This window comes from Camelina sativa, chromosome 17, assembly GCF_030686135.1.
Source record: "Camelina sativa cultivar CO46 ecotype springtype chromosome 17, ASM3068613v1".
NCBI classification, from domain to species: Eukaryota; Viridiplantae; Streptophyta; class Magnoliopsida; order Brassicales; family Brassicaceae; genus Camelina; species Camelina sativa.
Genome location: NC_141896.1, coordinates 37,508,721 through 37,524,270, shown reverse-complemented (window position 1 = coordinate 37,524,270; position 15,550 = coordinate 37,508,721). Strand labels below are relative to the sequence as shown.

The 15,550-nt window shown below is 36.2% G+C and overlaps 2 protein-coding genes and 1 pseudogene across 2 annotated transcripts; 1 reads left to right on the top strand and 2 right to left on the bottom strand.

Moving 5' to 3' along the window:
- Positions 1–1,070: 1,070 nt before the first annotated feature.
- LOC104758511 (uncharacterized) lies at positions 1,071–1,470 on the top strand (annotated as a pseudogene).
- Positions 1,471–1,947: 477 nt separating this feature from the next.
- Positions 1,948–2,255, bottom strand: LOC147924832 (uncharacterized). The gene is made up of 2 exons (XM_087494236.1): positions 2,152–2,255; positions 1,948–2,074 (listed from the first exon to the last, which is right to left on the bottom strand). The coding sequence occupies exons 1-2, from the start codon at positions 2,253–2,255 to the stop codon at positions 1,948–1,950; spliced, it is 231 nt and encodes a 76-aa protein (XP_087350362.1).
- Positions 2,256–9,575: 7,320 nt separating this feature from the next.
- LOC104758510 (uncharacterized) lies at positions 9,576–10,143 on the bottom strand. Its single transcript, XM_087496288.1, has 2 exons — positions 9,958–10,143; positions 9,576–9,870 (listed from the first exon to the last, which is right to left on the bottom strand). Exons 1-2 carry the CDS (start codon positions 10,061–10,063, stop codon positions 9,752–9,754), a joined length of 225 nt encoding a protein of 74 aa, XP_087352414.1. The 5' UTR covers positions 10,064–10,143; the 3' UTR covers positions 9,576–9,751.
- Positions 10,144–15,550: the final 5,407 nt, after the last annotated feature.

Sequence of the window (15,550 nt, the reverse complement as noted above, 5' to 3'; positions counted from 1 at the left end):
CGACTTCATCATTACCATGAAAGATGGCAGTAGCAATTTTTTCTTAACTCTAAATTTCTAATATTTATCATTTTTACCTAGATAATCTAATAAATAATTGACATTCATATTATTATGATAGGCAAGATTATAAATTACGAATATTCTTTAAACATGTGAATGATAACAAACATATTTTATTTTGTAATAGAATTTTTTCAAATTTATGAAAATGAAAGAATATCTTCATAATTTATCAATAAATTAATAATTATTAATTTATCGATAAACTAAAACCTCTATAAATTAATAAAATTTCGTGGTCCCGACCTTATTAATTTATAGAGGGTTTACTGTATATGTAAAAAAATCTAGTGAAATATGACTTTATTTTGTTTGTTTATTCTTAAATTTGCATTCTTATTGGATTTTATCTATAATCATTTTAGTTGATGTTTTCTCAAATAGCATCCAAAAATTGTGTAGAGTCCTAGATACAATAATTGTTTCTTTACATATAACTGGTTTTAAAGGTACCGTGATATTTTCTTCGACTTCATCATTACCATGAAGGATAGCAGTAGCAATTTTTTCTTAACTCTAAATTTCTAATATTTATCATTTTTACTTAGATAATCTAATAAATAATTGACATTCATATTAATATGATAGGCAAGATTATAAATTAAGAATATTCTTTAAACATGTGAATGATAACAAACATATTTTATTTTGTAATAGAAAATTTTTAAAGTTATGAAAATGAAAGAATATCTTCATAAATTAATAAAATATTAATTTATCGATAAATTAATAATTATTAATTTATAGATAAATTAAAACCTCTATAAATTAATAAAATTTTGTGGTCTCGACCTTATTAATTTATAGAGGTTTTAGTACTGTATGTTGTTCTCTCGCCTCCAGTCTTTTACGCATGATTAGGAATCCGAAAAACAAAAGGAAGAGGAAAATAAAATCTCTAGTCCTGATAGGATAAATTCTAAATTCTTTTGATAAACTAAATAAATCACTTTTCGATATTTTTCTTCTGGTAGGAACGAACGAGTAACGTAGTGTGACGATCGAGGATGGACACTCCTGACAAAATTCTCATTGTTTTCTTCATCATCTCGTTGATCGTCATCTGTTGTTGTAGCTGTTGCAGTGATGTAAGTTCCACTCAAACGGGATTACCTCCTCCCGAGACAATCCACCAAACTCCACAGCCTGAACAAGATATTGAAACTGGACACAGGAAAGCCCTAGTGTACAAAGATATCAAAGAAGAAGAAGGAGGAGGAGAAGAAGAAGAAGGGGGTGGCAAACGTTTTTGTCCGAATGGAAGAGTACGAGGATGATCATCAGATGAGGCGATTAAAAAAGTGTGGACATGTGTTTCACCTTTTGTGTATTGATTCTTGGCTTACACGGGAGCGAAGTTGTCCATGTTGTCGCCGTTCTGTTGATTTGACGAGTTTAGGTCTTTAGATTTCTAGGTTTTATTTATTAATTTCTAAGTGTATATCGGCATATGTTTTGGTTAATGTACCAATATTGTTGCATTAATCAAAGTTTTGGTCAATGGTTGAAAAATTAAACTCTAGTTGACTTTAATGTTTATGACCAAGACATGGAAACAAAGAAACATGGACTTTAAAAGACTCTTCTTAGACTATCCTCATCAGTAAAAAAATCCAGTGTTTCTTAAAAACAAAATAAATTAATATTTTAATTGTTTGATTATATTTATTTTTTTTTTAAAAGTTGAACCAATGAGGATAATCTAATAATGCAAGAAACGTTTCAAATGTTTTTTGATGAAGAAACGATTCTCTCCTCTCTCATAACTTTTCATTACTTTTTGATTTTTTTATTGTAAAAGTTTCTAATAAGAAACACCAATGAGGATAGTCTTATTCTTTTTTCTTTTGTACCGACTCAAGCCTTTTAATGTTATTTTTTGTTTCATGGAGATTGAGAGGGGTGATGAGTTTGAGTGACGATAGGGGATGCACAACATCTGCAGCAACTTCCTAGCGGAGCTGGCTCACAACATACACAAGCCGGGCAAATTGGTCTTCTCGGGCCAAGAAAGATTGATTCATACATATCATTATACTAATCCATTGGGAACTATTTTAGTTATATAGATAGATTTGATTAATTGAATTACCTCGTGGGATACGAGTAGCATTGCTTTTGGACAAGGGAAGAAGAAGTAGCGAAAAGAGGACGAGCTTCAGAAAGATGAATTTTCCACTGTGAAACGCCATTGATCTTGGTTATGCTTAGTGTTATTAGAGAGGGTTAAGGTATATCATATTTATATGCCTTTTCAAAGATGACTTTCCCATAGTTCATTTTAATATTCAAAGTCTCTCTTCGTGTGTTGAATGAAAAAGTCAAAGGTGTAACATCCCAATATTGCAATGTATGCGATTTTGAAATTGGAGCCCATTAGGCCCAATTGCCATTAAAAGTACAAACGACAAGGGTTTGCGTTTTGCTTATATGCTCGTGTACATGTAAATACACACGTATGGCGCCGTCTTTGTTTCTGGCGAGAGAGGAGAGTTGGGAACCCTAATCCCGTCGGAGCTTACCATCATTATCGTTGCCTTGTTTTTGTTGGCATCGTGGTTGTTGTCGTTGTTGTATTGCTCTCATCCCAAGCAAAGAGATAAGCGGCCATGAGAGAACTTCTGATCAAAGGGGAGAGAAAGGGACGAGAGGGAAAGGAGAAGAAGGAGAGGATAATGTACTCGGGGACAAGGAAAGTCGTTTGACGATCACCGTCTATCACCACCGCTGGTTAGTCCGCCACCGTATGTCACCGGAGATGTCAGGTGTTGTCATCGGAACAGCCGTAGCCATCGTCCAACCGTTATGGGTAAGGAAACCCTAGATTTATTTTGTAACTTGCGCATGAAGTTTATGACGTTGTCTCACGATCTGTTGCTTGCTTTTGATGTATGTTGTTGAGCCATGAGGACGTAACCACCATGGGCTGAACCTTCTCTTGGAGCCACCGCACATGTCCGTCGAGAAAAGTTGTAAAGAGGTAATGGCGAAGCTCGTGTGTTGTTGCGTTTTGTTGCTTCGAATATTGAACCGTGTCTAAACCAGTCTAAACCAGTATAAACCAATGAATCATAACTTGTAAGACGAGAACCGTAACTTAATTCATGTGGACGTGAGTTGCGTATGGTTTGGTGGTCACGTGTGGGAGTGTGGATTGTTATTGGTTTGAGTTGAGATGTGATTATGAAACCAAACACGTGAAAGTGGAATTATGGTATATTAAATTATTAGATTATGGTCTAATTAATTTAATTGGGGGAATACCAAATCAGTTTATTAAGATTTAGAAGTTGGTTTGGATATTAGATTAAATCATGGATTATTATTTTAGATATAAAATTCTGATCAGATTATCTAAACCGCTGCAGATTAAGGGTTGTTGTTGAAGCGGATCTTCTGGCTAAGGTGAGGGTGGTATTTCGGATATACAGTAACCTCTTTCTTTATATACTCTTCGATAGTTGCTGAGTATAGACTCAAGAATTGTTTGTTAATTGAACGTGTTTGTGTGGATTTGTGTGCATGATAGAGTAGGTTGTTAGTAACATGATATATGTGAGGCACATTTAGCTACATGATATGATGTTATGAATTAACTTATATATTATATTATAAATATAATTATGAACATACAAGAGAATGAGAATGAGAAAGGATAAGATACTTGAGGATGTTGGACTGTAATGAACCGACGGGTTCATTGCAGGTCATAAACCGCTGACGAGCAGGGGAAGAATCGAGCTATGGGCCGTGGTCTTCTAAGAAAAGGGGGTTTGGGAGCCATAAAAAGTGTTAATGGCCAAACCTATAAGTAAAGTAAAACTTATTAAGTAATGTAAAGAAACAGAAATGTTTGCGTGTGGTAGTCGCCACAAAAGTGCATAAAATAAGATGAGAATTATTAAGGAGAAATAAGATGTTTGTTTGTTTGTTTGCTTGATAGACATTCTGAATCTATGCTAAGTAATAGTTGTTGATTATATTTGGAACGGTATTACTGTATGTCCAGTGGGCAGAGTTTGATCTCCTCACTGAGTAAACTTGTTTACTCACCCCCTTCTTTCCTTTTTCCCAGGTTAGTAAGTTCAAGAGTTACAGTTTGAAGTTTGTTCGTTGGTGAATTTTAAAGAAAGAAACGTTTTTGACCAGACCGGATGGATTACATGTTGTTCCGTCTTTTGTGACGGTACGAGTGTTACATTTTGGTATCAGAGCCGGTTAAGGCCACTCCGGTGCTGACCCGGAGGGTCAAGATTTCAAAAATGATTTTTGTTTTTAAAAAAAAAAAATGTTTTCAAAGAAAGTTTCCGGAAACAAGTTTTGTTTTGTATAAAGATTTTGAATTCACCGACAACAAACTTGTTCTTGACTTTCATTTTGTGAAAGTTAGTAGGATTCTAATCTTAAGCTTGATTTTGTGGCGAGTGGAAATCAATCCTCAGAAGCAGTGTAAGAACCTAAACCGCAATTGCGCGTGAAGACAAAAAGCGTGTGATGAATGTTTTTTTTATTAAAGAGGAAGAGTGAGGAGTCTATTGAAATTCCTAGGGATAATTCCTCTAGTGGAGAAGGTTGGTGATGAAGAAGACGAAGACTTGAACTGTGTTTTATGTTTGTGTGCTTTGTTTGCTTTGATTGAAATTGCCTGTTGCATTATTTCTTTGAGTGAATTATCTATTGCGTGTTGGTTCATTATTTTAGGGAGTCTTGTTTGCATCTTTTGGTTTTTGTAATTGAATCTGAGTCCCCTTGTCTGTAAGCTTAAAGGAGTTGGTAAGAAGTTCCAAGTGAAGATCAGTTCGTCAGGATAGTCAGAAAAGTATAGTAAAAAATTTAAGAAGGACGGAACACCCTAAGTTATGAGTGGCGACATTAAAGTGACGTGGGAAGGAGCCCTATAAACTGTAGAGGAAAAGAAAGGGAGAAAATGGGAAGGAATCTCATATGGATGATAACACCATGTAATTCAATATGGTGTTGGCAAAAATTTATACTTGTGCGACATGCAATAAGGTTAAACAAACTTCTCAACTAATTGGAACCTGAATGGACAAAGGAGTGTGGGATTGTTTCGAAAAGTTGAAATGTAAGTTGACTTCGAGAAGTTAACATTGAGGACCACAAATACTATTAAGGTCGGTAGTTTTTGGTAGTTTTCTTTAAGTAGTATATCACAAACGCAAGTTTGGTAGATGATATGCTAGTATGGCTAAACTAATTACTCACTCACATGGAAGGACGTGACCTTCGAGTGGACGAAGGTGTGGGATACTAGCTTATAAAAGTTAAATGGATATTTGACAAAATATTGGGGTTAATATTGTGGAAGGACATTTTTGAGGTGGACCACAAAGTTTAAAGATGAGGTATTGTATAAAAAAATCACTAGTCGAGGTTATTCTAGTGCTTGGAGAGCACAAAAAGGAATTGCAGCGGAGGAAGTGGAAAATAGCAGTGTGGGAGGACACCACATTAATGTAGATTATGGACTTCTACAGGGAATTGTATGTAATCGTTACAGATACTTAAAAAAAAAAATGTGTCGTGACAGTGGAGATAGGCGTTTATAATTTGAAGTTGACTTAACCCGAATGGGAAAGGGTATGTGAAAATGGAGATTGTTAGTGGGTTGATGCGGACGACTAGCAGTAAGGAGGCAACTTGGGTAGTTGTAGAGCAGGATGAGTCAAGACGAAAAATGTTAAAAAAAAAAGAAGTGGTTGATTCAATGATTGTTATTCTAAACGGGAAAAATGGTTGAAGAAGAGAAAAACGCTAAGTCTACAACATATGAAGTTTGATAGGTGGTATAGGAATCCACTAAATATAGCGAAATGGAGATCACTAAAAACTATGAGGAGGCAACATTATTTTGATTTGGTGTTTGGGTAATGCAGAATAGTCATTATGTGGTGAATGAGGATTAATTATATGTAAAGTACTACTTTGAGAAGGAAAAAAAATGCATGGAGGTGTGAAACCCAAAAGGAACCAGAACCGTAAGAGAGTGTTAGGAAAACACTATGTTAAATTTAACATTGGGAAACATTCAAAGGGATGTCAACTTTACAAGGTGAGCGCAACAAAAGCTTGGTAGATCATTTAGCTCCGTGTTGCACAAAACCGTAATGGTCATTGTGGGTGTGTACACTTCTTCAGAACATTGTTAGACCAGGTCGTAGGTCGTATGTTGGTGAACTTGTTATTTCCAAAAGTCAAGGTAATGGAAAGACCTTTTGTTGGAAATTGGAGTATTCTATTCAAGTTTTAGACCATATTTGAAGGATGTGTATTATGTTAAGCGATGGAAAGTTAAGGAACTGTGACACTTGACGTTCCATGTTGTAATATTGCTAAACGTCGGAACTAATCGTAGTAATGGAAGAATTAGTTTTGCGTTGGTTAAAAAGCTAAAAAAAAAATGAGAAGCATGAAGGGATTATTTCTAGTAAATGGAAACTAGAGTGATTACAGTATAACCAAGTAGAAACTTGCGGTCCATTGTTGATCGGAAAAGTTTGGAAAGAAGTCAAAACGAGCATATAGGAGAAGGACACTTCAAATTGGATTGGATAATCTAAAACACTAAAGATCAAAGAGAAAGAACTCCTAAATTGGGACGAAAACTAAGTGGAGGAGAAACTATTTCGCAAATTCGAGGACGAATTTATTTTAAGTTGGAGAGAATTGTAACACCCCAATATTGCAATGTATGCGATTTTGAAATTGGAACCCATTAGGCCCAATTGCCATTAAAAGTACAAACGACAAGGGTTTGCGTTTTGCTTATATGCTCGTGTACATGTAAATACACACGTATGGCGCCGTCTTTGTTTCTGGCGAGAGAGGAGAGTTGGGAACCCTAATCCCGTCGGAGCTTACCATCATTATCGTTGCCTTGTTTTTGTTGGCATCGTGGTTGTTGTCGTTGTTGTATTGCTCTCATCCCAAGCAAAGAGATAAGCGGCCATGAGAGAACTTCTGATCAAAGGGGAGAGAAAGGGACGAGAGGGAAAGGAGAAGAAGGAGAGGATAATGTAATCGGGGACAAGGAAAGTCGTTTGACGATCACCGTCTATCACCACCGCTGGTTAGTCCGCCACCGTATGTCACCGGAGATGTCAGGTGTTGTCATCGGAACAGCCGTAGCCATCGTCCAACCGTTATGGGTAAGGAAACCCTAGATTTATTTTGTAACTTGCGCATGAAGTTTATGACGTTGTCTCACGATCTGTTGCTTGCTTTTGATGTATGTTGTTGAGCCATGAGGACGTAACCACCATGGGCTGAACCTTCTCTTGGAGCCACCGCACATGTCCGTCGAGAAAAGTTGTAAAGAGGTAATGGCGAAGCTCGTGTGTTGTTGCGTTTTGTTGCTTCGAATATTGAACCGTGTCTAAACCAGTCTAAACCAGTATAAACCAATGAATCATAACTTGTAAGACGAGAACCGTAACTTAATTCATGTGGACGTGAGTTGCGTATGGTTTGGTGGTCACGTGTGGGAGTGTGGATTGTTATTGGTTTGAGTTGAGATGTGATTATGAAACCAAACACGTGAAAGTGGAATTATGGTATATTAAATTATTAGATTATGGTCTAATTAATTTAATTGGGGGAATACCAAATCAGTTTATTAAGATTTAGAAGTTGGTTTGGATATTAGATTAAATCATGGATTATTATTTTAGATATAAAATTCTGATCAGATTATCTAAACCGCTGCAGATTGAGGGTTGTTGTTGAAGCGGATCTTCTGGCTAAGGTGAGGGTGGTATTTGCGGATATACAGTAACCTCTTTCTTTATATACTCTTCGATAGTTGCTGAGTATAGACTCAAGAATTGTTTGTTAATTGAACATGTTTGTGTGGATTTGTGTGCATGATAGAGTAGGTTGTTAGTAACATGATATATGTGAGGCACATTTAGCTACATGATATGATGTTATGAATTAACTTATATATTATATTATAAATATAATTATGAACATACAAGAGAATGAGAATGAGAAAGGATAAGATACTTGAGGATGTTGGACTGTAATGAACCGACGGGTTCATTGCAGGTCATAAACCGCTGACGAGCAGGGGAAGAATCGAGCTATGGGCCGTGGTCTTCTAAGAAAAGGGGGTTTGGGAGCCATAAAAAGTGTTAATGGCCAAACCTATAAGTAAAGTAAAACTTATTAAGTAATGTAAAGAAACAGAAATGTTTGCGTGTGGTTGTCGCCACAAAAGTGCATAAAATAAGATGAGAATTATTAAGGAGAAATAAGATGTTTGTTTGTTTGTTTGCTTGATAGACATTCTGAATCTATGCTAAGTAATAGTTGTTGATTATATTTGGAACGGTATTACTGTATGTCCAGTGGGCAGAGTTTGATCTCCTCACTGAGTAAACTTGTTTACTCACCCCTTCTTTCCTTTTTCCCAGGTTAGTAAGTTCAAGAGTTACAGTTTGAAGTTTGTTCGTTGGTGAATTTTAAAGAAAGAAATGTTTTTGGCCAGACCGGATGGATTACATGTTGTTCCGTCTTTTGTGACGGTACGGGTGTTACAAAAGGTCCCTCAAACTTTGACCGTCTATTTTTAATAATATCTCAACGAAGCTAAAAGCCAAAACATGTACGTATAACATAGTTTTTTCTTTTTGACGATCATACGTATAACATAGTTCTGTGTCCCACTTAGAGGATATCATATCATAATCAAAATGTAGCTAGAATGGCTGAGTGACAAGATTAATATATGTAGCCGTATCTTTTGATTGCTTATTCACATGTTATTAAGATACATTAAACCTAGCGAAATCAAAGTTGAAAATTTTAGGGACTTTTTGGGCATCGACATGGGCAGCAAGCACCTGGTGGAGCTGGTGCACAACACACACACGAAGGACATATGCGCCTCAGCATACGCCTTTCAGCTGTACAGAAAAAGGTAAAAGATTCGTGTAAGGAAAACCACGAGGTATTTCCAATTCCAAACGATTAGCTTACGTACCATCTGGATGCGCTCGAGTTGCATGACATGGAAGGATTGGAGAGAGGACTAAAGCAAGTACAAGAAAAGAAAGGAGAATGATTGTGCTTGATCGTTTGGTAGCCATTGCAGCTTTTCTGATAAAAAAAAATGCTTAGGAACTTAATAAAATTTCACATTGCAGTTTGAAACTATAGTAGGATGATGTTTATATATAGGTCAAGAAACAACAAATTACTCGTTGGATGATATTTATTGAAATTCAAATAATTAGTTTTTGATATTTCCTTTTTCGTTGTCCACTAGTTTTTATATTTCTTCTTTTTCTTAAATCCACTAGTTAATGGGATATTTATAGTTACCATTCTTACACCATAGATCCACTTTTACTTGTGAATTATACATTATTAATTGGTGTATTATTTTCCAATTGATGCTTTGCTTTCTTCTGCAAAGTGTAACTAGAGAATTAAGGATTTACGTGTATATCATATTTATATGCGTCTTTTGAAGACTAAACCACCCAGTCTAATAGTACCATAAACGTTTATAAGACAAAAGACATATGACGCACTCGGCACTTCTGTGTCCATATCAGTGAAATACAGAGTTTAAGGTTTTGATTTGCTTATTCAATAGTACACATATAACAGTTTACATATATCAAACACATACGCAGGCTAGGAGAAAGCAGAGTCGCATTCTTTAGGGATTGTTGGTGCATCGGCAAGGGCAGCAAGAACCTTTTGGAGCTGGTGCACAGCACGCACAAGCAGGGCAAAAGCGAATTGGCGGTGGTGCTCTAATCAACATACGTCCTTCAGCTATCACAATAACAAAAGTTAAATATAAATAAATTCACCGTATAAGGAACATCGCGACAGATTGTTTATTCAAGAAGATTAGCTTACCATCGAGATGCACTCGAGCTGCTTGACATGGAAGTGTAGGAGAGAAGACCAAAGCAAGCACAAGAACAGAAAGGAGGATGATTGAGCTTGATCGCTCGGTTGCCATAACAACTTTTGATATAAAAAAAATGCTTACAACTTGAAAAAAGGTTTCAGATTACAGTTTGAAACCATGGTAGGTTGATGTTTTTATAGGCCAAGGAAAAACTTGGAGCAACTTGGTCAAGAAGACTAACAAATAAATAATAGAGAGTTATGACCATTGACTATCCTTTGATATTTTCATATTTTAATCTGGTATATATCTTTTTGATTTCACACTATAAAACTTAAGTTCCCCTATTTATGCAAGAGACATCGATATGAAATTTTGCAATATACGTAATGAGTTGACAATTTGACATTATATATCTCTTGTCGATATGCAAGTCCAAAGAGACGAGCCTTGAAGAAGTTAGAACTTTATTGATCATTGGATTGGAGACAGTTGTTTTTTTTATTTTTATTTGTCGCCAACTTTTTCATTAAAAGTTTTAAAACCCATAAATGGGTTACAAGGTGAAGGAGCCCATTACACACGAAGAACAATTAACCAAATAAAACATTGCAACTAATAAAACAAAATAGGTTAAAGGACACATGTGCAACACGTGTAATACAAACAAGATGTGCGAAAGAACACGCAACCGCTTCATCACCGCCTTTCACACCGGAGCTGAAACGTCGACCAGATCTAAAAATTTTCCGGCGAGAAAATCGCCTTATAACCCGCGAGGATCCATCAGATTCCAGCTTTTGACTCCATACACCAAAGGCCTTTTGAAGTTTTTATCCGAGTATGAAAAACAGAGAATTTGAAACTCAGATCCATTAATCTCCGGAAGACGTGAGAAAGTGAGATGGTCAGACTAGTCGCAAAACACGCTCTCCTAATCCGTTCTTCACCTTTCACTGAATTCTATACTCACCACGATTTACAAGCTCAAAGAGAAACCATCATCCTTTGCCATACAAACGGCTCAGAACAGGAGGTATGAGGATTTACTCTCCTCTTGATTGGAATCGAGCAATCCAATGATCCAAAACCTCTGAATCACCACTCGGCTTTGACCTCTTCATCTAAAAAGAGATCTATTTGGCTCTGCATAAGGGAAAGAAAACAAAAACTTAGCCATAAGGGCTAAGAAGAAACTCGCATCTAAGCGAGAGATAAATTCGGACTTAGCCGGAAACAAAAAACCGGCTACAAGAGTCGCCGGAATATTTTACAGAAGCTTTCTTTCTCTGAAAGATTTGAGAGAGAGAAGAGAGAGAAAGCTAACACTTTTAAAAAAAGTAAAATACTAGTAAATGTACAGTATTTTACTTTTTCCCTTCTTATTTTGTAGGAAACAAAGTATTTCCGAATTGCAATATATTCCCTATTGGCAATAATACACCTAAAAGGGAAAGGGAGGAAACTTACAACTCAAGCTACAAAAACAGAGGAGTTTGCTTTGTAGAATATTAGGGTTGGCTGCAAGATAACATAGTGTTGGGCAAAAATATATAAAAAAAATATGTGTGAAGAGTACGTAATGTTGACTGTTGCTGTGACTTTGTGAGGCAAGGCTTAAGCTTAGGAGAAAACGCCGTTGCTATTCATGTGATATGTAGATACGGCCCATTATTTATTTTTGAACCAGAGACATCAAGCTCGGTGAATGTTCAGAGAGCTCGGGAATGCGAGGTGAAGAATCCAGGAGCTCGAAGCCCAAAGACGAGCCTAGAGGGTGAAGGTCCATGAAAAGTCCAAATCAATTCGAACTGAAGACATCACATCAATGAATGCATAATCAAAATGAAAGCATTTCAAGACATTGATTAACCAAATTGAATTCATTACGATGTATAAATATAGGACTGCGAGGCAATGATCGAGGGACCCTTTTTTCAATCATTTGAAATACAATAATACTTTGATCTATACTCTTTTATACTGTTCACTACTTACGAAATATAGTAAAGTATACGATTGAGCTTTTGTTCTTGAGAATTTAGCCAACAAATACTATTTATATTTATGTGTTCCAATCCGGTATCCACCACATCTAAAATTACCATCACAACTAGGCCACACACGACTCTTATGATGGTATAGAAAAACTCAAAACATAGGGACTGATATACCATCGTAAGGGTCGTGATGACATTTATATAAACTAAAACATTATAACTGTTATAAATAATAAAACATTATAACTGTTATAAATAAGTGTTTGATTTTGTGGTGAATATAATAAATAATAGAGAGAATTTATACCCGCAGAAGGATCGAGATACTGAATAAAAGAGAGACGAGAGAGAGATTTTACTTCTTCTATAATTGAAGTTTTTGTAAGTTGTATCCGTATGTTACAACGATCGAATTTGATCGTTTATATAGAGGTAAAAAAGTAAGTTACTATGTGTGCATAGTGACGATGGACTCCACACAAAATAATAATAAACGCATAACGTTATACACATGCGCATCATTTGTTGACATTGTATACGTCTTCTTTTTCTGACTTTCACAACACTCCCCCTTGGAGACCAGTGTCACTATGTCCCTTGCGTAATATCTTCTGTTGCCTCGCTAAAAACCTTTCTAGAAAAACCCAATGGGAAAAACCTTAGGAAGGTAAAAAGAGTACAACCTCGCAAGCTCCCCCTCGACTGATCAGGATCACATTTTACAAGTCTTGTTGACGACGCATTCCAATGTTATGAACATGTTTCCTAAACATAGTCGTGGGTAATGACTTTGTGAAGAGATCTGCAGAATTCTCGGATGATCGAACATATTTTACTTCAATGGCTTTATTCTTCACGAGTTCTTGGGTGTATGAAAAGAACTTTGGAGGGATATGTTTGGTTCTATCACTTTTGATATACCCTTCCTTTGTTTGAGCAACACATGCATCATTGTCTTCATATAAGATAGTTGGCTCTGTATTCTGATGAATTCTGCTATTTGATTTAATGTGTCGACTTATCGATCTTAGCCACACACATTCTCTACTTGCTTCATGAAGTGCGATAATTTCAGCATGATTCGAAGAAGTAGCTATGAGTGTATGCTTTTGAGAACGCCAAGATATAGCGGTGCCTCCAATCGTGAACATATATCCTGTTTGTGAACGAGCTTTGTGTGGATCTGATAGATATCCTGCATCTGCAAAACCAATCATTTGACCATCTAAATTGTTAGGATAAAATAATCCTAAATCAATAGTCCCTTGAAGATAACAAAAGACATATTTAATCCCATTCCAATGTCTTCGTGTAGGAGACGAACTAAATCTAGCCAAAAGATTAATTGAAAATGAAATATCAGGTCGAGTGCAATTTGCAAGATACATAAGGGCTCCAATTGCACTTAGATACGATACTTCAGGACCAAGTATCTCTTCATTTTCATCAGGTGGTCGGAAAGGATCACTTTCAACATTTAATAATCTGACAACCATTGGAGTACTGAGAGGAGTTGCCTTATCCATATTAAAACGTTTTAACACTCTTTTAGTGTATGTGGACTGATGCACAAATATACCCTTTTGAATATGCTCAATTTGTAGACCAAGACAAAACTTTGTCTGTCCGAGATCTTTCATCTCAAATTCCCCCTTCAAATAGTTTGTTGCTTTCTGTATTTCATGTTGAACCCTGATTATATTAAGACCATCAACATATACCGCGATTATCACAAATCCGGAGTTTGTTTTCTTGATGAAAACACATGGGCATATAGGATCATTCACATATCCTTCTTTTGTTAAATGCTCACTGAGACGATTATACCACATACGTCTAGACTGCTTTAACCCATATAATGATCTTTGCAACTTTATTGCACACAACTCTTTGGATTTAGCTTTTAATGCTTCTAGCATATTAAATCCATCAGGAACTCTCATATAGATATCAATATCTAATGATCCATATAAGTATGCTGTAACGACATCTATGAGACGCATCTCTAGATTTTTGCCAGCTGCTAGACTCATTAGAAATCTAAACGTTATTGCATTCATAACGGGGGAATATGTTTCCTCATAATCAATCCCGGGTCTTTGAGAAAATCCTTGAGCTACAAGGCGAGCCTTATATCTTGTAATTTCATTTTTCTTATTTCGTTTTCTAACGAATACCCACTTGTATCCAACTGGTCTCACATTTTTAGGCGTGAGTACAATAGGTCCGAATACATTTCGTTTATTGAGCGAGTCAAGTTCTTGCATCTTTCCATTTTGTCCAGTCATGTCTCTTTTGACATTCATATACAGACTTTGGTTCTGGATCCTCAATTTCCTCATCTATTTCCCTTGAAACAAGGTAAGAGAAAGTGTCATCAATATCATCGATTTTATTTCGATTCCATATCTTTCCAGTATGGATATAGTTGACAGAAATCTCATGATTTTCTTCAGGCTCATGATGCTCAATACTTTCATTAGACTCATGATTTGTTTCTTCCAAAATGCTTTCTGCTATTTTGGGCATATCATGCTTTTCAGCTTCCTTTCGTTTTCTAGGATTTTTATCCTCAGAACCAACTGGCCTACCACGTTTCAAGCGTGTTTTAGACTCTCGTGTATCATCTGCTTTTCCACGTTCTTGTGGTATTTCAATTATAGCATGACCATTTGTAGATGGTATATATGATTTAGTTACCGTTTTGGTATCAACAAATGCATCAAGAAGTTGATTTGCAATACTCTGCATATGCATGATTCGTCAAACTTCTATTTCAGACTGCTTGGTAGGAGGATCAAGGTGTAGCAAAGATGGTACACACCATTTGATATCTTTTCCTACTTGTTTATTTTCTCCCCTACAACCGGAAAAACTTTCTCATCAAAATGACAATCGGCAAAACGTGCCGTAAAGACATCACCGGTCTGTGGTTCTAGGTATCTTATAATTGATGGAGAATCACAACCAATATATATACCCAACCTTCTTTGTGGTCCCATCTTGGTACGTTGTGGAGGTGCTATAGGCACATATACCGCACAACCAAAAATCCTTAGATGGGCTATATTTGGTTCTCGACCAAATGCTAACTGCAAAGGAGAATACTTATGATATGCACTTGGTCTTATCCGAATAAGCGCTTCTGCATGCAAGATGACATGTCCCCATACAGAGGTTGGAAGTTTTGATCTCATGATCAATGGTCTTGCAATCAATTGCAGACGTTTAATTAATGATTCCGCCAAACCATTTTGTGTATGAACATGAGCTACAGGATGTTCAACTTCAATTCCTATTACCATGAAATAATCATTAAATGCTTGGGATGTGAATTCACCAGCGTTGTCCAGTCTAACTCTCTTAATAGGATAATCAGAGAACTGAGCTCTTAATTTGATAATCTGAGTTAGAAATCTCGCAAATGCCAAATTTCGAGATGACAATAGACAAACATGTGACCATCTGCTAGATGCATCAATCAACACCATATATTAGTGGAATGGTCCACATGGTGGATGTATCGGTCCACATATATCACCATGAATTCGTTCAAGGAACTTTAGTGATTCTTTATCAATTTTGGTTGGCGATGGTC

What these genes read in the sequence shown, in the direction of transcription:
- LOC147924832 (XM_087494236.1), bottom strand. Translation starts at nt 2,255, where the DNA reads ATGGCGTTTCACAGTGGAAAATTCATCTTTCTGAAGCTCGTCCTCTTT. An exon ending in ACTCGTATCCCACGAGGTAA is followed by an intron (nt 2,075 to 2,151) that starts TTCAATTAATCA and finishes TGAATCAATCTT; the next exon opens with TCTTGGCCCGAGAAGACCAA.
- LOC104758510 (XM_087496288.1), bottom strand. Translation starts at nt 10,063, where the DNA reads ATGGCAACCGAGCGATCAAGCTCAATCATCCTCCTTTCTGTTCTTGTG. An exon ending in AGCTCGAGTGCATCTCGATG is followed by an intron (nt 9,871 to 9,957) that starts GTAAGCTAATCT and finishes TTATTGTGATAG; the next exon opens with CTGAAGGACGTATGTTGATT.